General features: G+C 47.5%; 8 protein-coding genes across 8 annotated transcripts; 6 read left to right on the forward strand and 2 right to left on the reverse strand.

The window, feature by feature from the left end:
* Positions 1-203: 203 nt before the first annotated feature.
* Positions 204-1,209, reverse strand: rhlG_3 (Rhamnolipids biosynthesis 3-oxoacyl-[acyl-carrier-protein] reductase; the record flags this gene model as incomplete). The annotated part of the gene is made up of 3 exons (XM_031150397.1): positions 204-710; positions 766-1,036; positions 1,094-1,209. The coding sequence occupies 3 exons, from the start codon at positions 1,207-1,209 to the stop codon at positions 204-206; spliced, it is 894 nt and encodes a 297-aa protein (XP_031005118.1).
* A 473-nt stretch (positions 1,210-1,682) lies between these two features.
* Positions 1,683-2,773, reverse strand: LHYA1_G005453 (Uncharacterized protein; the record flags this gene model as incomplete). The annotated part of the gene is made up of 3 exons (XM_031150398.1): positions 1,683-1,829; positions 1,880-2,709; positions 2,758-2,773. 3 exons carry the CDS (start codon positions 2,771-2,773, stop codon positions 1,683-1,685), a joined length of 993 nt encoding a protein of 330 aa, XP_031005119.1.
* Positions 2,774-3,120: 347 nt separating this feature from the next.
* On the forward strand, positions 3,121-4,395 carry metX (putative acyltransferase; the record flags this gene model as incomplete). The annotated part of the gene is made up of 4 exons (XM_031150399.1): positions 3,121-3,322; positions 3,370-3,972; positions 4,039-4,186; positions 4,239-4,395. Coding segments are annotated over 4 exons (1,110 nt in total), but the record flags the coding sequence as incomplete, so codon positions are not given.
* Positions 4,396-4,851: 456 nt separating this feature from the next.
* On the forward strand, positions 4,852-5,328 carry LHYA1_G005455 (uncharacterized protein; the record flags this gene model as incomplete). The annotated part of the gene is made up of 2 exons (XM_031150400.1): positions 4,852-5,031; positions 5,080-5,328. 2 exons carry the CDS (start codon positions 4,852-4,854, stop codon positions 5,326-5,328), a joined length of 429 nt encoding a protein of 142 aa, XP_031005113.1.
* Positions 5,329-6,729: 1,401 nt separating this feature from the next.
* On the forward strand, positions 6,730-9,707 carry kap104 (Importin subunit beta-2; the record flags this gene model as incomplete). Its single annotated transcript, XM_031150401.1, has 3 exons — positions 6,730-6,831; positions 6,916-9,546; positions 9,603-9,707. 3 exons carry the CDS (start codon positions 6,730-6,732, stop codon positions 9,705-9,707), a joined length of 2,838 nt encoding a protein of 945 aa, XP_031005114.1.
* Positions 9,708-16,700: 6,993 nt separating this feature from the next.
* On the forward strand, positions 16,701-18,717 carry UPC2_6 (Sterol uptake control protein; the record flags this gene model as incomplete). Its single annotated transcript, XM_031150402.1, has 5 exons — positions 16,701-16,735; positions 16,788-16,862; positions 16,918-17,217; positions 17,263-18,477; positions 18,537-18,717. The coding sequence occupies 5 exons, from the start codon at positions 16,701-16,703 to the stop codon at positions 18,715-18,717; spliced, it is 1,806 nt and encodes a 601-aa protein (XP_031005115.1).
* Positions 18,718-19,436: 719 nt separating this feature from the next.
* On the forward strand, positions 19,437-20,509 carry uch2 (Ubiquitin carboxyl-terminal hydrolase; the record flags this gene model as incomplete). The annotated part of the gene is made up of 3 exons (XM_031150403.1): positions 19,437-19,458; positions 19,514-19,527; positions 19,580-20,509. 3 exons carry the CDS (start codon positions 19,437-19,439, stop codon positions 20,507-20,509), a joined length of 966 nt encoding a protein of 321 aa, XP_031005120.1.
* A 1,143-nt stretch (positions 20,510-21,652) lies between these two features.
* On the forward strand, positions 21,653-23,301 carry ssh4 (the record flags this gene model as incomplete). The annotated part of the gene is made up of 3 exons (XM_031150404.1): positions 21,653-22,043; positions 22,105-22,410; positions 22,463-23,301. 3 exons carry the CDS (start codon positions 21,653-21,655, stop codon positions 23,299-23,301), a joined length of 1,536 nt encoding a protein of 511 aa, XP_031005121.1.
* Positions 23,302-25,885: the final 2,584 nt, after the last annotated feature.

Consider the following 25,885-nt stretch of genomic DNA (forward strand, 5'->3'; position numbering starts at 1 on the left):
GTAGGTGGCATAAGTTACTGAAATTCCGCAAGTCAAGTGATCAACTATGGGATTTCAAATATGGTCTATATCCAATTAAATTCGAAGCGAAAGGACCAGCGCAGCTTGCAACTTTCTCTGGTGCGCTATAATCGCCGCCTCGAGCTAAACTACTGTAATGACCTGTTCGTAATCCATCTGATACATCTTACACACATAACCCTTCAAAGCTTCGCCTCCTCTTTAACTTCAACCATCCCCCCTCTCGCCCACACTTCTCCCCCATCAACCGTCACCGTCGCGCCATTAATATGCGAAGCAGCCCTACTCGACAAAAACACCACCAACCCCGCAATATCCTCCGGCTTTCCCAATCTCTTACTCGGATTCTTCGCCGCGAACGTATCGGCACCGCCACTAATCTCCAACAATCCAGACGCCATCTTACTAGGGAAGAATCCCGGCGCAATAGCATTCACGAGGATATGTCTAGGCCCCAGCTCTACAGCTAGGTTCTTAGTGAGATGGATGACTGCTGCTTTAGAGGCTGAGTATCCAAATGTCGCGTTTTTCCCTAGGCTGCCGACGCCGATTCCTGCTACGGAGGCTGTGATTATGACTCGTGATGGGTCTTCAATTGTGCCATTCTTCTGAAGCAGTGGCGCAAATCTGTTCTCCGATATCAGCTCTGGTCCCCGCCATCTCATAATCGGGCAAGTACGGCATGGGTACTTGTGCTTACAGTCTAACGGTATTAAAAACACTTTTAACATTCAAATCCATTACCTTGGCAAACGCACTGTCCGGGTGCGTATCAAAACTCTCTCCCCACGTAGCGCCCGCATTCGCAAACAAGATATCCACGTGGTCCGTTGTCTTTCTCACTTCCTTAACTAGATGCTCTACGCCCTCGAATTTCGCACTATCCGCGGGGACGGAAATAGCTTTTGCGCCTGGCGCGAGGTTGGGCAGCGCATTCAGGGCTTTCACGGCGCTCTCGCAGGCAGACGCCTTACGTGATGTGATGTAGACTTTTGAGGCTCCTGCTTGGAGAAATCTGAAGGGGTTTGAGGGTCAGGGAGGGGCGAGAGGAAAGGGGTAGGGAGGGAGGTACCCTGATGCAGCGTGTAGACCAAGACCTCTGGATCCGCCAGTAACGACGACTACTTTTCCTTTAAGAGAAAATATATTAGGGAAGTCTTTAAGTTCGGTTTCGTAGTTGGTGGACATTTTGGGCGACTGGGTTGATATGATAATGCGATGCTGTGGCTGGATGGGTATGAGATGTCAATGGGCAAATTGCTCTATGGAATGAGATGAAAAGACCGTGTCTTAGATCTACTTCCAGTCGAGCAACAATAATACGAGATTGGCCAGGAAAATGTTCGTGATGTTTGTGAGGAAAGAATGAGATTGAAGCTTGAGGATCAATTTTGTGGGGTAGTTTCCCGCGGTCTATACATGCCTCGGCATCTCTAGGATTTCTTTCAGGGATCCTTTCAGGTACTGGAATTATTGAAAAGTGAGAAGTTGTTGAAGGATATTTCAATATCCCGTTCTTGATTGCTTCTCAATTTATCCTTGAAAAAAGTACCTTAATCATTCATTGCCTAAAACTAGCGATTTTTACAACAGCAATGGCTCGCTGATCCATTTTCAACTATTATTCCTCTTGCCCGTCTAGTCTATGGTCTATCTTATATCTATTGTCCCTCTATCTTTGGCTTGACGAGCTTCTTAGCCTCTTCATTTTTCGCAACAGTCTCCTCATAATCTGGTCTCAGAATATCGAATCCCTCGGTATTTCTTCCGTAAGTCATGCCCCCTAGGCGGCTTATTGGCTTCAGAATCTATGATGCGATCAGTATACGGGTTTCAACGGTAAAAAGACAGAGCTTACAGCAGGATCAATCTGGTTTTTGTCCCCATTGATAGCATCCTCCCTTACCCAAAATCTCGTCCCCTCAATAGTAGCAAGCACTGCAGACTTCTTCCCTGGCTTGGCCTTACTGTCAAATTCCCTTGTGCTCTCCAACTTGCCCTCAATAGAGAAAATAGCCTCCTTGACTCTGCTAGCCTTGACGGTTGAGCAAGGTGCTGGAGTAAGACCACTCAGACTCCACTCACTCTCCCCATATGGGGCATTAACGGATGTGGCATTGGCAGCCTCGACGAAATGCTCCGAGATGATGTTGATAACACATTCCCCTGACTCAACCAGATTCTTCAAGGAATCCTTCGCATTTTCAAAGCCGCCAGCATAGCCGATAGTGAACAAAGGCGGGTCATGGGTTATCATCTGGAACCAACTGAATGGTGCGAGATTCGTACTACTCCCATCCTTCGATCTAGTACTGAGGAAGCCAATTGGGCGCGGAATAATGCCGGAAATCAACAGCTTGTAATTAAACACCGCGGCTCTGCCTTCCTCGTGGGGATCTATTTCCACATGAGGGATCTTCAGGCTTGCGCCGCCATCGTTTGCCCCATCCCCGTACTTCCAATCTGGCTTGATAGTCTGTTTGAGTTTCCATTCCAACGATTTATCCCATGCTTCCCTGCCTGCTTCCACCTTTTTGAAATCCGGGTGAGGGTTTCTTTGAATGAGCTTTTCTGCTTCAGCTCTCGACATGGCGAATCTTGACGTCCTGAAACTTCGACTTGCGGTTTGCGCGACGCGGGGTAACAGAGGGTGAATGAATGGACTTGGCGGTGTTAGCTTTAGGAAGGCTTGGTGTATGTTGTATCAATCAACTTACCGAAGGAATGAAAAGGTACTTCTGCGGACTATCATTTGTATATCGTGAGGTCTTATAGTGTTTTGGTTATGTCCGGTTTTGCGCGGAATTCTAGAAGTCACTACAAAGCCGGTAGCAACCGCGACCCCGCCCCCGCCCCCTTATCGACGCTAAGATGCCTCCTCCAGGAAAGGAAGAAATTCCTCGGGTTAAAACAGCGATTTGTTGAATGACACATCTTTCAGAGAACTGAACTTTTTCTGACTTGGGATCTCCCACTCCAGTAGGAATTTCGAATACATCAGCTCTTCTCAATAGGGAGTAGTGAGTTTATCACAATTATTGTGGGGCAGATCAGTAATAACAATCTCATCCCACTGAAGAGAATTGTTGTGTCTTCAGCCAGTCTCAAGAAAGTGCAAGAACGGACATCAATCCAAAAGAAGCGCTCAAATCAAAAAGCATCATGGCGAGCGTCGAGACATATAAACTTGGCGATTGGAAACTGCAGTCTGGACAAGAAATTCCCGATGCTCACATTGCTTATAAGACTTTTGGAGACCCAGCGTCTCCAGCCATTATCTACCCTACTTGGTTTTCTGGATGTAAGATAATAGCTATTTTCAAAAATCTGGCAGCTAACACATTAAAGCCATTGCGGACAATGAGTGGCTAGTTGGAGAGGAACATACTCTGAGCCCAAAGAAATACTTTATTATCATCACAGCTTTATTTGGGAATGGTCAATCGACCTCCCCTTCAAACTCCAATATTAAACCTTTCCCTAAAGTCACATTCTATGACAATGTGAGGGCTCAACATACCCTGGTAACCAAGCATCTGGGTATCAAACACGCTCGAGCTGTCACTGGGTGGTCTATGGGGGCAGGACAGGCGTATCAGTGGGCCACCCAGTACTCCGAATTTATGGATATTTCTATTCCATTCTGCGGCTCAGCAAAGACTTCTCTGCACAACCAAGTTTTCCTTGAAGGTGTGAAATCTGCACTACTTGCTGCTCGAAAAAACACGTCGGCAGGCTCATGCGAAGATGGGGTACTCTCAGCTGGAGAGGAATATCGAACCTGGACTGCAGAGGAAAAGGAAGTGGGCCTGATGGCATTTGGCAGAGTTTATGCAGGATGGGGGTTCAGCCAGGCATTCTATAGAGAGAAGCTTTATGAAAGTGCTCTTGGGTTCAAGGACCTTGAAGACTTCATGAAGAATTTCTGGGAGAGTTGGGCACTTTCCAAGGGTACGTTAGACTTTCGACTTTCTTGAAACTTCCGACTTAGTTGAACAGGTAGCTGACGCTGGGCAGATCCTGAGAACCTGTTAGTAATGCTCTACACATGGCAGTCTGGCGATGTTTCAAATCAGGAGCCATACAATGGTGACTTCAAGGCTGCTATGCAAGGGATTAAAGCAAAGATGCTGGTACTCCCTGGCAAGACAGACTTGTACTTCCCGTATGTGTACACCGTTTATAGAAGGATATTTGCTGATAAGGTATCTCTTCAGACCCGAGGATTCAGAAATAGAAGTTGCAAACATGAAAGAGGGAGTAGGAAGAATGATTCCGTTCCCAAGCGTGTGGGGTCACTGGGCGGGCGGTCCGGGCGATAGTAAGGATGATTGTAGATGGTTGAATGAGAAGCTGAAAGAGGTTGGACTTTGATGTCAGGTATAGCTTTAACTTGCAGTAACATTGTAGAAATGGGGCTAGAAACTCGATTTGACTGATATCAACACGAGAAATGCATCTTGCGAATGAACTGGGACCCATGACCATGAAAGGCGGCTTATTCCATATGTGCGTAGTGGGACAACTTCCCCCCCTTATCAAGTTTGAAAGATGAGTAAAAATGACCTGCTGCACTGACAGCTTAGAGAAACGAAAAACGTGGAACCTGAGATTGGTGATCTATGATTGTATGATTAAATTTTATGTATCCAAGAAAAGTATTATAAGACAGAAAGTTTTGTTAGCAAGATCGTAGTTCGCGCGTTGGTATTTGTCCGCGATGCGATTGGCCATTTTGAAGGCAATCCTCAATAACAACCCTTCCACCTCAGAGCTCCTCACGTCAACCTACAACGAAAAAGAAAATCGCCGAGGAACAAAACAGCAATCATGGCACAATCTTCAGCTCCTCCCATCGAAATCTCCTTTCCCCTCCCAAAGTCGCCCGATACAAGAATCTACCTCCGTCTCACGATTCAATCAACCTCTCTACTACTTTTCCTGACCACAGCTTTGAATGGCGACCAATCTGCAGTGCCACTTGGTTCACTCGTTTATGCCATTCCAGACGTACGGATGCCCCCCTTTCCAACAAGATTATTACTGACTTTCGCGCAGCGACTGAATGCAGGCCAAGCACTCTCTACACCACTGCACACCTCCGAACCCACGTTGGAGTTTACAACCCGTTTGGCAAAGCTCTTGGCACGTCGGACCGGGAAGCCAGCTTATGTTGGGAATTCTATAAGCTTTGCGAGTGCTGGGATGGGTGGGACGGTTGAAGAGGAGATAGAGGGGTTTAAGAAGGTCGTGGAGGTCGTCATGGGTGAGGTTGGGACGGGCGGACGAGTTGTCAATGGTACATGAAGGATTTCGATCTTGGAGATTTTAACCATCGATTCGACATCATGCAATTGGGGATTTTGGTCTCTTCACGTAAAGCCGGCCAATCTGCACTGAGCCAGCAGGCTCCATGTAGACATCACGCCCGTGTTGGTACCTTTAGAACGTCCACGCGGCACGATATAGTGGGCTCATTCAACCTACAAATGGAACACATTTGAAGGGCTTGAATGAGCTGCTTGTCTGCCATTACGATCAAGATAGGCTTGGGGGAGCAGGTCCTCATACAAATGGAAGGTTATCCAAACCAAAACTTACAGACCGGATTTTTTGCCTACATAGTCATGCGGTGCGATCATGTGCGCCCTTGCCAATCTGGAAATAGGTCTTCAAGTCGTCCAAATATATGTCCAGCTCTTTACAGACAGCTTGTTTAGGGGTTGTTCTCGGTTCGTACCTGACTGAATCGTCCCAAGATGCATGTTTCAAGGACCTTCATACCGACCAACGCTAATTTCAGAAAAACGAGGTTTTCAGGCCCATGCTAAAGCCATTTGAGATTCCCAGAGTTGTTGGATATAGGTTCGGCCACTTCCTAGGTTTTCACAATATATTTGTGCTGATTGCGATACTGCTGCAGATGCATCAGGTTCCACCGTACAGATGAATAGAGGGGTCTTAACACTACCCGGCTTGCAAACAATTCTTGTCAACCTCACGGAAGTCGTGTCGATTTCTTGTAAATTATTACCGTATAAAAATCTACGCACATGTATGACTATGCAGATTATTAAGACTGGTCTTCTTAGTATTCTGTTGAAACATTAATTCATTGGAGAACGTTGCGCACCAGCGCAAGGAAGCAAGTACCGCGCGAAAAGCAAAATAAAAAAAGTCCCCGCCCGAACTTCTCCACCAACTTGAATGTCCATGCCCCTCTCGCATGCCTCAATTATCTCCTTTTCAGCGCTCTGAAATTGAATAAGTTGCATGTTCATATGTGCGACTAGCCGCAGGTACCACACCTATCATAGTCTACTCACAAAGCTACCCTCCCATCGGTCTCTACGCGCATCCACAACCCCACTGTCAATCAAACCGCAACACCCCATTACCTTCTCTGTCGCCCACAGATTGGTTGCGCAAATCACCAGAAAGCTTCTTACTCTTCCGTCACAATTCGTGAGTACAGATAACCATCTCCCGGCAAACGACTTGCTCTAGATCGGCCATGAGGCATCAGAAACAGCACACAGCTAACTTCAATCAGATGGTGACCCAAGACGCTTAAGGTCATACAAGTATCCTTGTGCGACCTCCCAAAGTCAAGTCTATACCTGGAGTGCGTACCTGCATATCGGAAGGAATCGATTGAATCACCACGAGAGACACGACTTGCAAGGCATCCAAAGCTAGGTTTCAGTCATGGCCTGGCAACCGGAACAAGAGCCCTTGCGGCAGTTATCTGGGTGTTTGAAAGACTCTTTGAGTGGACACAACAAGAATGCCCAAAAGCAAGCAGAGATTGTGCGTGGAAATCTCCCTCAAATTCTCCCGTTGATATCTGTTTGCGCAATGTAACATGAGCTAACTTTGTGGCTCTTTCAACAGATGCTTGCCCAGGCGAAAACCTCTCCCGATATCAACAACTACCTCACTTATCTGTTTTCCAGCTCTCAAGTCCCCCAGGGATTGAATTATAGCACGGAGGAATATCATGCGGTCCGATCTGCAGCGGCTGTCATGCTGAAAAACAATATCAAGACCGGTTATAAGTCAATATCACCAGAGAGTCTTGCTCTTGTACGCTCCTCGGTACCTCTCGCATTACAAGACAAAAATCAGTCTATAAGAGGATATGCTGGAAATGTTATCACTGAGATTGTTGGTCGTGGTGGAATTCTAGGATGGCCTCAACTACTTCCGGAGTTACTTTCACTGATTGGGAACGAGACTGGTAACATTACACCAGAAGCACAAGAGGGAGCTATGGCTGCTCTGGCAAAAGTCTGTGAAGACAACAAAAAAATGCTCGATAAAGACTACCAAGGCCAGCGGCCCCTGACTTTCATCATCCCTAAACTCATTGAGTTTACAGTCAGCGACAAGCCGAAGGTCCGGTCCCTAGCCCTCGGAACTATCAACGTTTTTATTCCCCAAAAGCCGCAGGCATTGCTTGTTTCTCTTGATGATCTTTTAAATCGACTTTTTCAGCTTGCAAATGATACCTCATCGGACGTCCGGCGGCAAGTATGTCGAGCGTTTGTTCAGATTGTCGAGATCAGGCCAGACAAGATCCAGCCACATATTGCTGGCCTTGTGGATTATATGATTGCGCAACAGCGAAAAATTGAAGATGAAGACTTGGCTTGTGATGCTGCCGAGTTCTGGCTTACCGTTGGCGAGCATGATCAGCTATGGAAAGCCCTTGGTCCTTATCTCAACAAAATCATCCCTGTTCTTCTTGAAAGTATGGTCTATAGCGAAGAAGATATTGCAATGCTGGAGGGAGGTGGCAACGACGCCGATGAGGAAGATCGTGCCGAAGATATCAGACCTAAGTTTGCCAAAAGCAAGAGCATTCGGACACTCGCCAACGGCGAGGTTGTGGAGGAATCGAGCCCGAATGGCGGCTCATACTCTAAGCTCGGAGGCGACGATGATTTAGATGAGGGAGAGATCGAAGACTTGGATGACGACGATGATGATGGAAATCCAGAGGATCGTTGGAATCTACGGAAATGTTCAGCAGCCGCACTGGATGTTTTCGCAACTGACTTCCGGGGGCCTGTGTTCGAGACGATTCTGCCATATTTGATGACCAACCTTCGGCATGAGGAATGGCCTTATCGTGAGGCTGCAGTTCTCGCTCTTGGAGCCGTTGCGGAAGGGTGTCTCGACGTTGTTACTCCGCATCTTCCAGATTTGGTACCTTATTTAATATCATTGCTGAATGACCCGGAACCCCTTGTTCGACAGATTACCTGCTGGACTCTGGGAAGATATTCTTCTTGGGGTGCAAGTCTCAACACACCTGCTTTACGGGCTCAATTCTTTGAGCCGATGATGGAAGGCATTCTCACTAAGATGCTCGATACCAACAAACGGGTTCAAGAAGCTGGTGCCTCAGCTTTTGCTCATCTCGAGGAGAAAGCAGGGGCAACATTAACGCCGTACTGCGAACCAATTATTCGTCAATTCGTCCGCTGTTTCGAGAAGTACAAGGACCGAAATATGTTCATACTGTACGACTGTGTCCAAACTCTATCTGAGCATGTGGGCCATGGGCTTGCGCAGCCTCAGCTTATCGAACTATTAATGCCGGCGCTCATACATCGGTGGAACAAGGTTTCTGACCAGTCGCGTGAGCTGTTCCCTCTATTGGAGTGTCTATCTTACGTCGCTACCGCTTTGGCTGAGTCTTTTGCACCCTTTGCGCAACCAGTATTCACCCGATGCATAAAGATCATCCATCAAAATCTGGAAGAGTATATGGCAGCCGTGAACAACCCAATTTTAGACTCACCTGACAAGGACTTTCTCGTAACGAGCTTGGACCTCTTAAGCGCTATTGTCCAAGCACTCGATGAAAAGCAATCCGCAGCTCTCGTATCCGGCTCACAACCCAGGCTATTTGAGCTGCTAACATTCTGTATGGAAGATCCTGAGAATGACGTTCGCCAATCATCATACGCCTTGTTAGGTGATTGTGCAAAATACGTCTATCCTCAATTAAAACCTTTCTTGCCGACGCTTCTGCCGATCCTTACACAACAGCTCGACTTGGATTTAATTCTTGATGAGCAAATTGAGACGGGATTCAGCGTGGTGAACAATGCTTGCTGGTCTTCCGGTGAAATCTCAATTCAGCATGGCAAAGAAATGGGACCATTCGTCGGTAAGCTCTTGGAGCGATACCTCGAGATTCTAAGTAATCCAGAGGTCCCCAAATCTGTACTGGAAAATGCAGCAATTGCTCTGGGGCGCCTCGGGCTCGAAAATGCCCCTATCATGTCCCCTGTGCTGGCCACTTTCTCGGAGCCGTTCTTGAAGGCCATCAACAGTGTCGACTACACCCTGGAAAAGGCCACTGCCATGAAGGGTTTCTGCTTGGTGATCCTAGGTAATCCGCAAGCTATGGAGAAAGACCTAGCACGACTCTTCACTGTCATCGCTAGGTATAACATGGGAGAGGCCTTCAAGACTCCTCTGACAGCCGATCTCCAACAAATATTCCAGCACGTACGTTTTCAACCCGCTCTAGATCTCCAGGATGCAATGCTAACTCAACCTTTAAGACACTTGATATGTACAAATCCCTTATTCCAGACTTCAACGCCTTCCTCGCTGGCTCTATTGCCGCAAACGACATTTCAGCTCTTCACAAGACATACAACTTGTAAATAGAAAGCTCCATTTTTTAGGACAATTGGGGGCGTAAAGGAGGGGTGCAAGTCTGATAAAGAGCAAAGAAAGCGACACGATATTATTTGTATTCACGAAGGCATGCGGAGGAATGAGATACAAAAGAGCATTTGCATTTGAAAAATGTGGTTTGCAGTTTGCGGCCAAGCGAGCAAGTTAGATATCATTTTCACTTTACACTCTGATGACATTTTGCTAGCATTTTAGATAGTTGACGATGGTTGTACTTCGCAACGAGGATTTGATGGGAGGAACAGGGCAATGCTGGAGATGTGAAAAGGGGCCCAAGGTAGCGAAGTCCCTTTTGAGGTCACTTCATCGCTTCAGAAATTGACTCCATTGAATGGAATACGGTAGATAGAAGAACTGCTTTTTACTGTCTATTCTCTAGACCTAGGTTGAGGTGATTCTATTCCGTCTAAACATCCCCCGGTGATGAATCTCGTCATCATGCAGCCTTACGGGACCGAACTCTTGGGCTAGGGCTGGGCTGGCCGAGGTAAGTAAGTGATTGGCTCGCATTGAATGCTGCCTAAAAGGCAGAGAAAGCATTGGTCAAGACTTCCTCCTTTTGAGACTAAAAGGTTATTGTTCTACCTGTATTATTACCAGGAGAAAATTAACCTTTGATCCAGTGCGGGATGGAAGAAATGACACGGGCCGGCGGGTATAGTTCACTGTCTCGCGTGTCTTATTCGTCTCGCTGTGGCCGTGGTCCGACTTTGACCGGAGCTCTTTGAAATTTCGAATTCTTCTGTTTCTTTCTTGGCTTGGGTTGGTTTAGGAACACGCCTCACTAAGATATCTGTTGCTTGGACTCGAACACCACATCGAGATAGAGTCAGAAACGCGTAAATTGCATAAACTACATACAAAGTTAAAGGAGTCCTGATTTGGATAAAAATCTTTTGTGAGATGTGATTTAATTTAATTGTGCATGCAGACTTGTGAAGGCAAACTTTCAGTTCCCGTTCCTGGCATCCCGGTGAAACAGTAACCCGAGGGGGAAAGTAAAGGCCCAAGTGGGTGCGGGAGAAAGGGGAGCGAGGGGGGGGGGGTGGGGTCTTCTTTGGAATCTCCGGATCTTAGCTTTGAAGCTATCACAGTAACAGAGTTGTAATGCTCCATAATAGGCCCTTGTTATTGAAGGTTATAATTAAACATCAATTGGCGGCTGCCTTGGGAAACCATGCAGCCACAACCGTGTGCTAGCAGCCGAGTATTTGCGCAAGGCAACGAGATGGGGTATTAGGTACAAAGTCAAAACAACGCTTACCGTATGTATTATACTCCGAGTATAATTACCGCTGATCAGAGGCGGATTGCTTCATAGCATAGCATGAGTGATGAACGTTCCATCGGGATACAGTAATAGACGATTAATCATGCAGTGTAGTGTAGTATAGTGTAGTGTAGCAAACTTGATAGCTGAATAGAATAGAGCAACGGAGAGTCCGAGTGGTCGGTGTAAGAGAAGTATAGCAGCTGATGGTCTGACGGTGTGAGCTGCTATGATACAGCATGACGATGCCGGGCCGTTTAGGGTGGTACATTCGATATGGCACTTTGTTTGGATACCAACGGCAAAAGGCCGGTAGCCTATAGCTGGGTTGAGTTGAGTTGATTCAACCGGGGCTGTTAATTTCAACGCACGCGCTAAGAGACTCAAGTAATAGAGTAATTAGTTTATAGTTTACTAGAAATAACGTTTTAGTAGTTTACTTGTACTTGCCTTTGCACTTGTAGGTATTTGAAGATGCACTGTGGTAGTTTTGGATAATATCCAAGTGGTAACGGGGATGGGGTGCTGAGAATAGATTTAGAGCTCGGCTAGGGATATAATATGGTGCGCTAAAGACCCCAGCTTTTACCGTTGCTCACCTATGATTTCATTCGATCATCCCAACATCCCATTTTTCAACTCACTTCGTCCGCTCCACTCCATTCCACCCCACTCCACCCCACTCCATTCCACCCAGATCTGACAGACAGGTGGAGGGAATCGGGAATCGAGGTCACGAGTGTGCCTTCTTGAAAAAAGATATCTCCTCTTTTACCCTTCACCGCCCAAATATTACTCGTACACATGAATCAGCGACAAGTACAAATACAACTACAAGTATCGTACCTCTGTACCATACTGTAGATCGTCGTCATATTAAGTACCTGCCTACTTGGTACTTCTATATGGCATTCTGATACGAGTGTGTCATTCGTGACCAACGATGCTTCCCGCCAAGGCTTTCCATGGCCTCTCTCATTGGTTTCTTCTAGGCGAGGCTGTACAGTACCGTTAATTCCAACCGATCTCGTTGATCTCAAACCCCGAGTGGGGGATGGTGTTGATGAGCCTTGTTCGATGCCGTATCTGCTTTCGGATCTACATATGGCAGCCTAACCGTTTAATAACTTGCAGGGCCCAAATATGCCCCAAAAGAGTTCGTACTTGGCGAGAAGCGAGAAGAAGCATAAACTTAAAACCAGCCAGGGCTGAGGGCATTGAGGGCAGGGTATACAACAATAATAAATCCCTGTAGATTATGATGCTATGAGCATCTCTGGGTCTCTCCTGCCCCAGCTACATTACTACTCGTAGGAGGACTGTGATGTGACAACAAGGTGCTCCCCCGAAGAACCCATAAACTTCCAAAGTGCCTCAAGACTCTCGAGTCAGGAGTTAAAGGACCCCGCCGCGGTTAATCATGCATGCCAGCGTTTTGAGTTCCTCGCCAATTTGAGACAATGAATGCAGAGGGCTGGAGCTGGAGCTCCCAACACACTTCACCGCCCTCAACCCCACGAGTTATTGGGTGGCATGATGCTTTGATAATATAGAAATGCATCCCCGCAATATGTCGTTCACCAGATAATTCGACTGCGCCAGACACTTGTCTTAACATATCATTTGAACATTTTATCCTAAAATCCCTTTGTGCAGTATGGCATGTTCATGTGGAGAATGCCCAACAGATTAAACTATCATTACTGGATCTTTCTCAATTACAAGTACCTTACGGAGGTACTGTAGCAATTTTCAGTCGGCCAATTTTCGGAAGGTTTCCGAAATTGCCGGTCCATTATCATCAGTCTGCCGATGATGATGATGATGTCGGGCATTTAGGACTGTAGCCTGTAGCCTGTACGGAGAAGATTTTGGATGATTTGCAGCTACAGTATGTTACGTTGTATCGCTTGCCACAGCTGGGTTGCACGTTAGGGTGCGATTGACGTTCTTCTAGAAGTAAATTTTGCACTAATTATAGCTTTTGCTTTTAGCCTTGCATGCCCCATGCCCATGCCTACAGTAGGCGCCGCCACATCCACATCCTTGATGTCGATGAATGAATGGCATGCAGAACACTACGGAATAGTAGGGCGACGGTCTCGGACTTCAACAAAACTCTTCTTTTGTAGGCAATAATACACGATCAGCACCTCCGTACACTAAACACCGCCGGATTGAAACTGAACCATCAATTCCGAAAACCGTTGTGGGCACAACCTCATCATGGCTATAGCAGGCGGTGAGTTCACCGGCCTTACTCGGACTTCTGTCATATCCAAAGTCTCACAGTTTGATGACAAACTACTCTTATACATACTTACCGGTCAAGGCAATGATGCGTTCGGCTATGAATAATCGAAGTTTGGTCAGAACTGGTCCGAGGCCAAAACCATGTGTCCTGTACCTCGGGACGGCAAGAATCCGTACTAGAAGACGAAGAAGACTACTACCCCTACCTATCAGCTTTGATATCGAAGCCAAGCGAACTATAAGTAAGTGACTATACCCTGGTTCAAGACTTCTACTACACACTAGTTACCAAGAGTTTGGTCAAGAGTTCCATTTACGCCTCAGGTCTGATTGGGTCACCAGGAAAAGAAAGATCTCTGCATGCAAAAAAAGAAAGAAAGAAAAAGGACCCAGATGAGCATAGAAGGCGAATACCTGCATTTTCTTCCGACGTATTCGGAGTCGTGTGAGAAATCCATTCTCGGATATGCGATGTACAGATCTCCGCTAGGGACTACGCTTAGACTTTTAAGCTTTTTTTTTTTGTTGTTTTGACCCTGATTTCCGCCATCTCCTTCACTCGACTCAAGGAGGCTTACTTAATCATGGACGTTGGACATGCGAATACTTCCAAGTAATTACTTTGTAACAGTGCGACTCGCTCCAGCAGAGGCATGAAAGTCGTCTTGTTACGTTATATTTTTCCGTCACCAGTCAAAGTCTTGAACCCATGCCCCTTTTGAGCCGGACTAAACGATGTCATGTCTCCTTAGCGAAGTGCGATCGAGTGAAAAAGTGCTCGGTTTGTGCTCAACTACTTTAGTACGGAGTGGTTCAGGGACAATTGGGAATGTACCTAAAATATGTGGTATGGGATTCAGGCAATTTACACATCTCCATCAGGGCTGTCGAAAGTGCGGCGCTTCGAGCGACTATTGATTGATCACGGCGCCCACAGCCGCTGTTTTGCACAGCCACCCAGGCTTATCCGTATGTTAAAAAGCAGTACTGTAAGGCAGGTAAATTAAGATGCGTTTTAGAACACGAGATGGTACTTCGGAACGAGAGACCGAATCAAGTGGCATCTCGTCTATCTTCAGGGTCCCTGTCTTACTAGACGTATGCAGCGACTATGATGCGCTCACAGGGGGTTTGTTCGTTGTCGCACCAGAAGACCCTGTGTGCTTGGGTGAGAAGAAGGCCTGGTGGGTGGTGGTGCATGGAGCATGGTGGGAGGCGGAGTACTGTATGTAGAGCAAGCGATGACAACCCCAGTCGACGCCTCAGAGCTCTTCTCTTCTGGGCCAAAGCCATCCACCGCAAAGCCGTTTTCGATCTGTTGCACAAAACAGGAAGCATAAGTAGGAAGCAAGCATATTGCAGGGGGATATATATCGCCAATACAGTAGACAGCAAAAGCAGCCAGGGCGCAACGCAGGATACCCTGTTCCGCATTGGCCGCCTCGTCGCTGTCCTGGCCTGGGGTGGTGGTGGTGCTCTCTCTCCGTGGATGGCAGAATGGCCAACGGACGCCTTGCTGAAGTTGGTGCACCAAGCCAAGTGCAAAAGGCGCTCGGCCTGGTTGGGAACTTGGCAGATGCCATAGCGTTAGGCAGCAGAATTACTTGATGAAACGAAAGCCGAGCCGACTCTGAAATGTACTAGGTAATCGTGGAATCGTCGGGGTCCCGAGTCGCCTAACTAGCCATTAGATGTCCAACCAATCATCGAGGGGCAGGTCATACTCCATAGTGCTCCGCTCCGTACTTAGTCAAGCCCTCCTTTTGGAAGCGTTATTTTTGGAAACACACCCATGCCGCTTATGCTCCGCAGAAAATCCCTGTCTTACCTTAATCCAAGTACACATCTCACATCTTCTGATCACGCCCGACAATACAGTTAGTAGCTGCAGTCCCGAGAACGAACAGGAGGTCATATCTTCATTTCGAGGAGAAGTGTGTCCACGGTTTTAGTACCATGTAAAACTTTAGATTCCTCCTGTACCTCCGAAAGGTTTCCGGAAGAGACCAATCTGCGAAGGGATTTTGGCTGGCAACACATGTCTACCATGCACTGCCCTACTACGACATGGCTTGATTCGTTTCAACTAACACACCTTCTTTTACAGGCCGCTCTGCAGTAGCTGTGCTGTCTAAATCTCTAACGCCCGGTCCTCTCTCTCTCATTCTTACTCACTCGCACTCTCATTTGTAGTAGTGGACGGTACTGTACTGTACCGTCACTTCACGGTTACACGGCTATGCGCCCTCGAGACCATCCCCATCCTACTAAATCAATGGTTCACTAAGGTTATGTACGATGGATGTACGGAGGTAATGATGCACAAACGGGTATCGCTACCGTATGGCTGTATGGCATGGCATGGCACTGGCCGTGCCCAAAATACCACCCACGTTTCTTACCTACCTCTACCCAATTATTATTAGCAAATACCACCACCACTCAACCACCAGCTGCCACTAACATGCCAAGCAAGTGCTTAAAACCTACTTCGAAGTATTTCGTAGGGTAACGCAGGCTCAAAGCTCGTGCCTCGGGCTCCACCATAGATGACCACCTCCCGCTGACCATATCGTTTGTAGCCTGCCATGGGAGGCATGTCTCCCGCGTACACTAACTACCTAACCCTGCCCTACCCAATGCAGGCCTCATACAAGCGCCTACCCTCCCTCTTCCTCCACGCCTGAGCCACAATTTCTCACCTTCCCTATTCCAGTTTCTGCCGCACCTGGCAGGCTATTAAGACTCGACCATCGCCAGCTACATTTCGAGAGTCATTCAAAACAACAGACAGACATTCAGCCCATACACTCGCTCGCTGCTGCAGACTCTCCTCACCACATTCGCTTGTGTGCATCTATCTCCTAGGAAGCCCTCGACGGCTCCTGTCACTCGCTTTGCGTTGCGTAGCTATATTCAGCCCGAACCGAACCAACCCCACAGCAAGACTTCGGCGGAATTTATCTCGATCTCACGCAGCCTACGATTAATCACCTGGGAAACTACTAAACAGCTGCAATTTGTGCCACCCTAAGATCTCACCCGCCCAGCCTCCGGCATTTGAAGCAGAACGCTGCGTTTATGCTTATTTGTCCCTGCATCGGCCGATATATCATTGAGATTGCAACACAGCTACGTTGCGTTCAGCCGCTGCACCCATTCAGTCCTGGCTGTACTTTGATAAAAGACAATTGAACCCCCTAGGCTCTTGTAGCCTTACCACGCTCGCTTTCCAGATTCGACGCTTACATCTACCCGGCAGCCTCGGAGTCCAGCAAACTCCTGGTCCCACTTCTCACTGTTACTCAGCCAGCATTAAAGAACTTCTACATCTAATTTTGTTTTAACAACCTTAAGATCACCTCGTCGTTGGCTTTCACTCGTTCAAGCCTCGTCGTCGTCTTCTATCTATCAACTCCCCCCAAGCCTCGTCTCAATGGCTGGCCCAGGTGGTGGACCTCCTCGCCGGAGGTACGATCTCTCTTGCATTATTCCACTTCAACATATACTAACTTTTGCCTAGTCACACCAAGTCTCGCAAAGGATGTGAGACCTGTAAACGCAGACACATTCGCTGTGATGAGAATTTCCCCCAATGGTAGGTTCCGAGTGTATCCTTTCCACTGTATTCAAGTATTAACTCTCCATTGTAGCCGAAATTGCACTAAGCATAACTGTCGCTGTCCTTACATGGACATGCCAGTTCAAGATGAGCGAGCCCCGACTCCTGAGAAGGCAGATTTGTTGTGGACTCCTGAGATTGAGGCCGATATTCAGCGTTGGCAACAGACTGGAAACTTTCCGTTTCCAGACCTGTACATATTTCCTGCCCCGTCTCCCCAGTTCTTCTCAGTCGAGGACCTCCGCTTGATTCACCATGTCGCCTCCATCTCCAGCGAACTCGGAGCTCATGATGCCAGCAACTTCACCATTTGGACTCGGCAAATCCCACTGTAAGTGGCACTTGGTACGGGGATTTTCGGTGCTGACAGTTTTAGATTCTTGAAAATCGGTACTGATTACGGCTTTGTCATGCATGCATTGCTAGCCTTCTCAGCAACCCACATTGCTTTTACCACGGAATGCCCACTTGCCCATAACATGGCTTACGAGCATCGAGGGATTGCCTTGAAAGGGTTGCATGAAGCTATCGGGGCTTTCTCTAGGCCATCCTCCGATGCTGTTCTTGCAGCTTCTCTTCTGCTGTCTTGGCAAGCCACCGAATGGCGTGGTTGGACTCAATTGATGCATGGAACATCATCCGTCATTGATGCTATGCAACCATGGAAGAACGAGTCTCAGTTCGGAGAATTCATTGCAGAGCAGAGCACTTTCCCAACCGCACCTCCATCACCGGCTCCGGGTTCCAAGAAGCTTAGCAACCCTCGAAAGCAAGATCTGGATGCACTTTCACAAGCCTATGCACAGCTCCAAAGGCTCGAATCACACCTGAAGGCGCACAACGAAGATTCCAAGGCCATCCAACAGCTCATGAGCTTTGTCAGGGGTGTTCGGAAGGTTTCCCCAAGCCACACTGCCGCCCAGCGCTTCGAAATGCTGAACCCGCTTCGAGCCTGGTTGTTCTGGCTTCCGGTAATGTTTTTGCAACAGACCAGAGGATCCCAATCTACCCTTCTCATTCTGGCACATTACTACACAGTGGCACTGGTGGTTGAACCCCTATTTCCAGAAGTGGGAGCCGCATACTTTGGAAGTCTATCTCTGGGCCCGATTGAGGAAATCGCTCGTAGACTTTTTTCTATCCACGTCTCGCAGACTTCCGATGTAGACATGCAGACTCCACTCGATCTCATGGAATACCCCATTGATATGGTCTCGAACTTCAGAAGCCGCATGGGCTGGGTACAGCCTGAGAGAACAGCCTCCTTCCCAACATTCAGTGGCCCTACCTATTCTATGGAAGAAACCTATCCAAGCACTCTGTCTCTTTCTCCTTACGGCAATCCAGCTTTCACCTACAGTCAAGAGCACCTGATGACCATGCCGCCTGATCCAATTTCGGCCACTGCTATGAGTCCTTTGACACTAGACCCCTTCACCAACCAGTACCTTGGGATCCCATCGCCCAGCGGATTTGGAGGCTACCAAAGCCCAGCATCATCGGCCTTTGGAGAAGGATCAATTGTCTACAGTGACCATGGGGATGATTTTGCCCTGTATGAAGGACCGGGCTCCGGCTCCAATTTCGGCGGGTTTGTGCTTCCGACCGTGTGGATATAATCTGGACGAAACAATTTAACATCTCGCCCAGGACTTCCCCAGGTTACACAATCGAACCTCAAGCACTCCATGAACGTCGAATCAAGGTCGATTTTCCATCAGAGGAGCAGCACATGCAACAGCTGTCTCCAATGTCTCACCTACCAAGTTATCCTGCCCGTTACCCATCTCCGGCTCCACCTCCAGGCAAGGGGAAAGCCCGCGGGAATTAATACCTCTCACCCGACACCACGAAGCTTGGACACCACACCTCATAATGATTTACGACTTGTTTTACGCGCCTCGCATTTACAAGATCCTCGCTTAATATATATTGTTCAATTATCTCACGACTCTCCTTAAATATGTTCGAATACGACTCACGATTCACGATTTCGCTATGATGATTCTGTATGAATACTAGCGCCGACGATCCTTTATAGATGATACCCCCACAGTCCTTTTAGATAGATACCCACGGTCCTTACTAGACACCGCAGCATATGCATGGAAAATGGCGTTTTTGAGAGCCAGGGAGCTCAGGATATTGGAAAATGATTTACAGGCGTTATAATATAGCGATTATTGTGTAATGCCTCTAGCAGAGCAGCACTGGGGAGGCAACGAGAGTGTAAAGAAATATTTAAAGAAGCTATTACTCCAAATAGAGCCCTGAATTTGTCTTGGTGAATGTACGATGAAATTATATGAAGCTTGCTTTAATCCTCGAAGAATAAGAAATCAATGTCTCGTGGTGGACAGACAAAGCGGCACCAATTTATAGGATGACAAGCGGAGCGAGACATTAAAAGTCGGGTGCCGCTTTGAGTGTTCATCACGAGTGTCAGGGATTCACTTAGCTTCGATCGCGTCTTCTCGGGGTGCCTTGAACATCTGAAGTCTACTTACTAACCTGCAATCCCAAGCACTTGACTTCGATAAAATTTCGAAAATGAGTGGGGGTTGGAATACTAGTATGTAGTTCTTCATCTCAGTTTTGTGCTTTTATCGTTACTGACTCCATAACAGTTGAATCCGATGCGGTTCGTTCAAACGAATCCACTCCCACCTCGCTCGCCCGCTGACACTTTTTAGGGTGTCTTTACCTTCCTGCTGGACAACTTAGGCGTCAAGAACGTGCAATTCGAAGAGCTAATCGCACTCGACGCGGACTTCCTACGACAACTCTCCCCCGTTTACGGCGTCATCTTCCTCTTCAAATACCCTACGGGCGAGAAAGCAAACACAGACGGCACGCCGAAAGACGGACAATACGACTACGCAGCCGCCGAGAATCTTTTCTTCGCCGCACAAACCATACAGAATGCGTGCGGTACACAGGCACTGCTGTCGGTGTTATTGAATAAAGATGGCGAGATTGATGTTGGCACGCAGTTGCGGGAGTTCAAGGACTTCACTTCTGGCTTCCCAGCGGAGTTTAGGGGTGAGGCACTCAGCAACTCGGAGCTGATTAGGGATGTGCATAATAGCTTTGCGAAGAGCAGTCCGTTTGTAGATGAGACGCAGCGGACGGCAACGGATGACGATGATGTGTATCACTTCATTGCGTATACGCCTATTAACGGCATCCTCTACGAACTAGATGGTCTACAGCCTGCGCCGATTGCGCATGGAGGGTGTACGTTTGAGGAGTTTCCAGAGAAGGTTATACCGGTCCTGCAGAGGCGGATTGAGAGGTATCCGGCGAATGAGATTCGGTTTAATCTGCTGGCGATGGTTAGGGATTTGAGGGTTCGGGCGAGGGAGTTTGGGGATCAGGATGCGTTGTATAGGGAGGAGCAGAAGAGGAATGAGTGGCAGTTTGAGAATTCGCTAAGGAGGCATAACTTTGTGGGGTTCGCGGGCGAGGTACTGAAGGGTGTGATTGCGGAGAAGTTGAAGGAGGGCCCCGAGGCTTATGGGAAGTGGATTCAAGATGCAAAGGACAAGACTAAGCAGAGGAGTGAGGAACAAAAGAAGAAAGGGGGTGCGGCGGACGAGGACGAAGAAATGCTGGGCTCATGATTAGAAAAATGGACTTAACTTCTCAAGAAGAGAAGCTGGATCACGCCGTGTAATGATAGGAGGTCGTAGTGGAGGGGTATGCATGATACGGCTATGGCTTGGGATATGCCAACAACGAAGAAGACGATGATTAAATAGACATCTAATCATAGAAGGTAACTAATATTAGGTTATGAATAAAGGGCTGCTATCATTTACAGCAACCCAATTAAGACTGCTGCAGAAATGCATTGATATCAAAGGGCATTCATTGAAGAACATGGTGACGAGAATAACCCTTTGAAGTTAGGAAAGAGAGAAGATATGTCGACTATGCTCTTCATGGCATATACTCAATGACTACTGGTATGTAAGATACATATCAGCGCATTTTTGCATCTGAAGTAGATTGCAACTTTAGAAGGCTGTGAATAATAACACGGCCAATGAGAACTTCCAATTAGAGGCAATAGACGCTATTCACAAGTACCTAGCCTAGGTACCTGAACTTTGTTTGTTGTTGCAGCTTGCATGTTAATTACTCACCCAGCCTTCATATATTCCTGATACTGTAAGTCTTAAGAATAGTATTAAGAGGTCCTATTTACTGGCGATTTGAGACCCGGAGCATCCGAGCCGGAGGCGCTATGAGAATCCCAATGCGTACAAAGATGCGTTTGCTGAAACTGGCTGAGTGCAATGCAGAGCCAAAGAAGGCATCCGCACGGGTTCCCCGTACTCCCAAGGGAGAGAGGGACACAATCATTTCAAACTTTGCTCGCACCGCATTTGCATGACATTTGCATGACATTTCCATTTCCATTCCATTTCCACTGACGGTACAGTGCAGTATATTCACACCTTCGAAAGTTGTCCCGTCATTGTTGTCACCTGCACTAAGCAGTAGGTAGGTACCTGGGTATACGGACACATTCTGCCGCCACCATCACCTACCATTGTGACGAAGCGAGACCAGAAGACCTCCATCTCCCTCTCCACCAAACATCTAGAACGTTCGCCTTCACCACCATTCTCCCAACAACCATCCTGCCCACGTCTAGGACCATTATTGACCTCGCTGGCCGAGTAAGCTGGACTGCAACACATAAGCCGCATCAAAGACGACTCCACGACCAGCAGGGCTGCGATAAGACCAAAACAAAGATGGAGGACCGCCTGCGGGGGCTGCATACCACTCTCACCACCTCCATCATAGGCCCAACCCCATCATCCTACTTCGAAGATGCGCAGGTAAAGGTACAAGCGCTGTTACGACCGAGTGAAGCCGGCAATGTGCCGGTTCAACAAAGTAGTAACGAGAGTACCGTCAATGGCGTGGTCATTGGACTGCTCAGCTCGTTCGGGAGCGCCTTATTAATTGCATTCATCTTCTTGATAGTGTATTTCTTCAGATATACGAGTAGCGGACGTATCCTGCTGGATCGCATTGGGAGACCCGGAGAGTATGACGATGAGCAGGCGTATGCGAGGGAGGAAGCAGAGGCCCTGGAAGAGATGGATGATTTACAGAGGACGGAATATCTAAGAGCTAAAGGTAGGACTTTTACATATGCGTTCCCTTCCCGTAAATGGTATACTAATTCTCTACCGCGCAGCCTTTATTCAAGCAAATCCACCGGACTCATTACCGACCGATATCTCTCTATCACAATACCTAGCGATCCAGGAGAAGGGTGTGTCAGCATGGGAGTTTGAGCCGGAATTAGAGATTGCGAATTGCTTTGTAGAAGGCCGGACAGAAATCGAGTTTTACGACAGCGAATGTTCCGTTCTTTCGAATCTACCTCTCCCAAAACAAAATGAAGTGTATTACTGGGAGGCCAAGATCTATGATAAGCCCGAAACCTCGTTAATAAGTATAGGAGTGGCTACTAAGCCATACCCTCTATTCAGGTTACCTGGTATGTTAATTGTCTAGGGATATCTCGCATTTATGCTGATACGTCATTTTAGGTTGGCACAAGTATTCCGTTGCATATGTATCCAACGGACAGCGAAGATATAACCAGCCTTTTCATGGACCCAGCTACGGGCCGCTATATGTCCAAGGAGATGTTATCGGCGTTGGATACAGACCACGAACAGGAACGCTATTTTTCACAAGGAACGGCAAGAAATTAGAAGATGTAGCACACGGCCTCAAGTCACAAAATCTCTTCCCAGCAGTTGGAGCGAATGGGCCATGCACAGTACATGTAAACTTCGGGCAATCAGGCTTTGTGTTCATCGAGGCAAATGTAAAGAAGTGGGGTTTAGCGCCCATGACTGGCAGCCTTGCTCCTCCTCCACCATACGGCAGTGAGCAAGGCAGTATTCTTCTCGAAGCAGGACGAGAAGGCGCCCAGAGCAACCAAGGACATTATCCAGATACACGACACGGACGAACAAGAAGTGGGAATTTCCGACACCATCCACCCACGAGCCCAGGTCCAGTTCGCTCACCCACCGACATTTCTTTAGCTCACCTTACACACATTCCTACTAATGAAGATCCTGGAGAGTCGAGCGGCGCAGCTGATACACCGTCAGCTGGTCTTACTACACAAGCCGGTCTGGGCGTTCATGACCCTTCGAACCCGCCACCCGAGTACACGAGTCCACTACCCTCGAATTCGGGAAGTCCTCGAGGGAGCAGCGATAGCGAACGAACACCCATGATAAGGAGAAAGAGCACACCACCTCCAATACCAAGTTACAGCGATGCAGTAGCCGAAGACAGAGCAAGGGAGCGGAGAGAAATTCAACGGGAAAGAGACCAAGAAGACGGTGCTAGTGACTCAAATTCATCATGACGCTGGATGAGATGAGGGCTTGGTATGATAAGGAATGGCTGGTTGGACAGGACTGGTGTTGCGGATCTGATTTAGCGCAGGGGGGCATTCTTTCTTTCGCGAGCAGACAACAAAGTATATGGGGCAGGTGTAAGGCGCATTTGGAGTCTGATAACATCACGCAAGATCAATCAAGGGTGGGGAGGGAGGCTGTTTGAGTGCTTATGGATGGATACTAGGACCAGCTTGGTTCAGGAGTGAGAGTTCCGGGATCGGAGATGTAGCATAGTGGGGACACCCTCTAACACAATACGATATCATATTCTTTTGTTAGATGCGGTTGCATCGAGGTGGTTGTATGAAACTTACATTTGCAATTTCTGCTTGGTGTAAGCACTATTTTCTATCCAGTGGATGGAATTAATGCTGTTTGGAAGTTGCCCCAACCGCTTGTTTTCTTACAGAAGGCTTTTCTGTACAGTTGTTTCCAGAATTGATGAGGAATTCTTCTCAGAATGATCACAACTACGCGAGTGCTAGTTGAAATCCCTTATATGTACGGAGGTACAGCGGTTAAGTATTCGCATGAAGCTGAAAATGCTAAAACGACATACCTTTACAAAGTCGTTACTCTTAGCTTATTTGGGCAGGAAACGTGTTATCAAACAAACAAAGTACCTAAATAGGCTAAGAGAGAGATCGCTACAGGGGGGCACTCTTCTTTGTGCGAATACTTCACCGCTGTACCTCCGTATGTTGGAAAATTTACAGCTGCATCTTACCTGATACAGCAAGTGTCGTCTTCACATATGCTGAACTAGCTCATACTTTCATAATGCTCCTTCCAGAGTTCATTCGGTTACGTTCATGTACGGCAAGAATAGACTGAGAAGAGTAGTTTGAATATGCATTCTAGCATCTAGGTAGTGGGTATTACAATTCTAAGCTCGCGCTTTGTATCCAACTCCAACTCCAACTCCCTCTTCCCAAAACAAGATCCAATTACCCTTTCAGCCTCCAAGTGGCAATACACGACCAAGTTTCCCCCGTATCAGCTTTCCCTATCCTTTTCCTCCGGTTCTTCGAGACCGAAAACCTCAAGATATTGAAAGTCCGAAAGTTCTTTATCAGTATCCTCCAATTCCTCCTCCACCTCCTTCACGTCTTTCCCGTCCTCCTTATTCTCACAAACACTCTCCGTATTAACCCCCATGCCCTTCCACCTACACCTCCCCTTGCACTTCTCACACGTCCTGCACATCTCCGGAAACCCATCTGCCGGATGAATATCCCCCAATATTCCCTTCCCATCACGTACAACCCACAACTCACTAATCCTATTCCTCTCTCCCTCGGGCACGAAAACCGACTCCCTCGAAAGCGGACTGCGTTTGTAAACCCTGGATTGGAAGAAACTGGGTCCGTTCTGCGCGTTGCGTTTCTGCACTTCGATGAGTCGGTTGGTGATGTGGGGCATGGGCTTAATAATGTTTACTGGCTGTTTTCGTTGTTTTTGTAGTGGGGATCCGAATGCGACTTCGGGTGGTGAAGAAGAAGAATATGATGAGGAATCTGATGAGGATGATGAGGACGATGATGAGGAGGAGGAATCGGGGTGTGCGTCCCAGGGCTCGGGGCTTGCAGCTGCGTCGAATACGATGGGATCTGTGTCTATATCCATGCTGTCGCCCCAGAAGGCGGGGTCTATGGAAAGGTCGAAGTCAGGTGGTGTGGTTGTCGTGCTTGGTGTGTTTTGAGTGGATGAGGTGATGGAGGAGATTCGAGACAAGAACTCCGCATCAGCGTCCTGGTCTGAGTATGCTGTTGTTGATGATGCTGATGATGGGCTATCTTGGTCGCTGTAAGTGTCGAAGTCGATGAATTCCATTATCTGTTCATCTATGATGTCTGTTTCCAATGCTATGTATCCGACGGAACCGTAGGGAGGAGCTTCTTTACTCTCAGGAGTGCCTATCATTAATGGATTCAGTTCCCATTTCCGCCTGTGCAGCTTTTCGAACATTGATTTCATGAGCGCCGACATTTTGAGTTTTCTTTTCCTGCTCTTGGTACCGTTATACCGATTGCTTCTACTTTCTTGGACTAGATGGATTGTTGATGGGTAGTTCTGGTTATGATGGATGGTTGTGCTTGATAGTCGATGAATTGATCAAGCGTATAGATAGATATGTATTCGATTGATACCTTTTTGTTCTTCTGGTAGAGAAATAAAAATTCAGGGGGGGGTTTTTTTGAGAACAGAATGTGGGAATGTCTTATTTTACAGTGTAGGGCCCCCTTCCAGCCCATCTTGAATTGGGAATTTTCAAATGCTTAGTTGGTGCGTTCCTACTTCTGACGTACTGCTGAACCAAAGAAATGTGACAGCGGGAGCTTGACCGGACTAGTTGTTGGGACCCGGGGTTTTGGGGATTATCCTATCATGGTGGCAGATTATCACATTGGAACCGATGTTACAAGTGAAGGTAGTTACTTCACTAGCGACTTCTTGGGGGTGTGGATGATGTAAGTACTGGAGAGTAAACTCTTGTTGGGATATATCTTTATATTTAGATTTGAGATGTGCGTGCTGTATGTACAAGTA

This window comes from Lachnellula hyalina (assembly GCF_007821495.1).
Source record: "Lachnellula hyalina strain CBS 185.66 chromosome Unknown contig00072, whole genome shotgun sequence".
Taxonomy (NCBI): domain Eukaryota; kingdom Fungi; phylum Ascomycota; class Leotiomycetes; order Helotiales; family Lachnaceae; genus Lachnellula; species Lachnellula hyalina.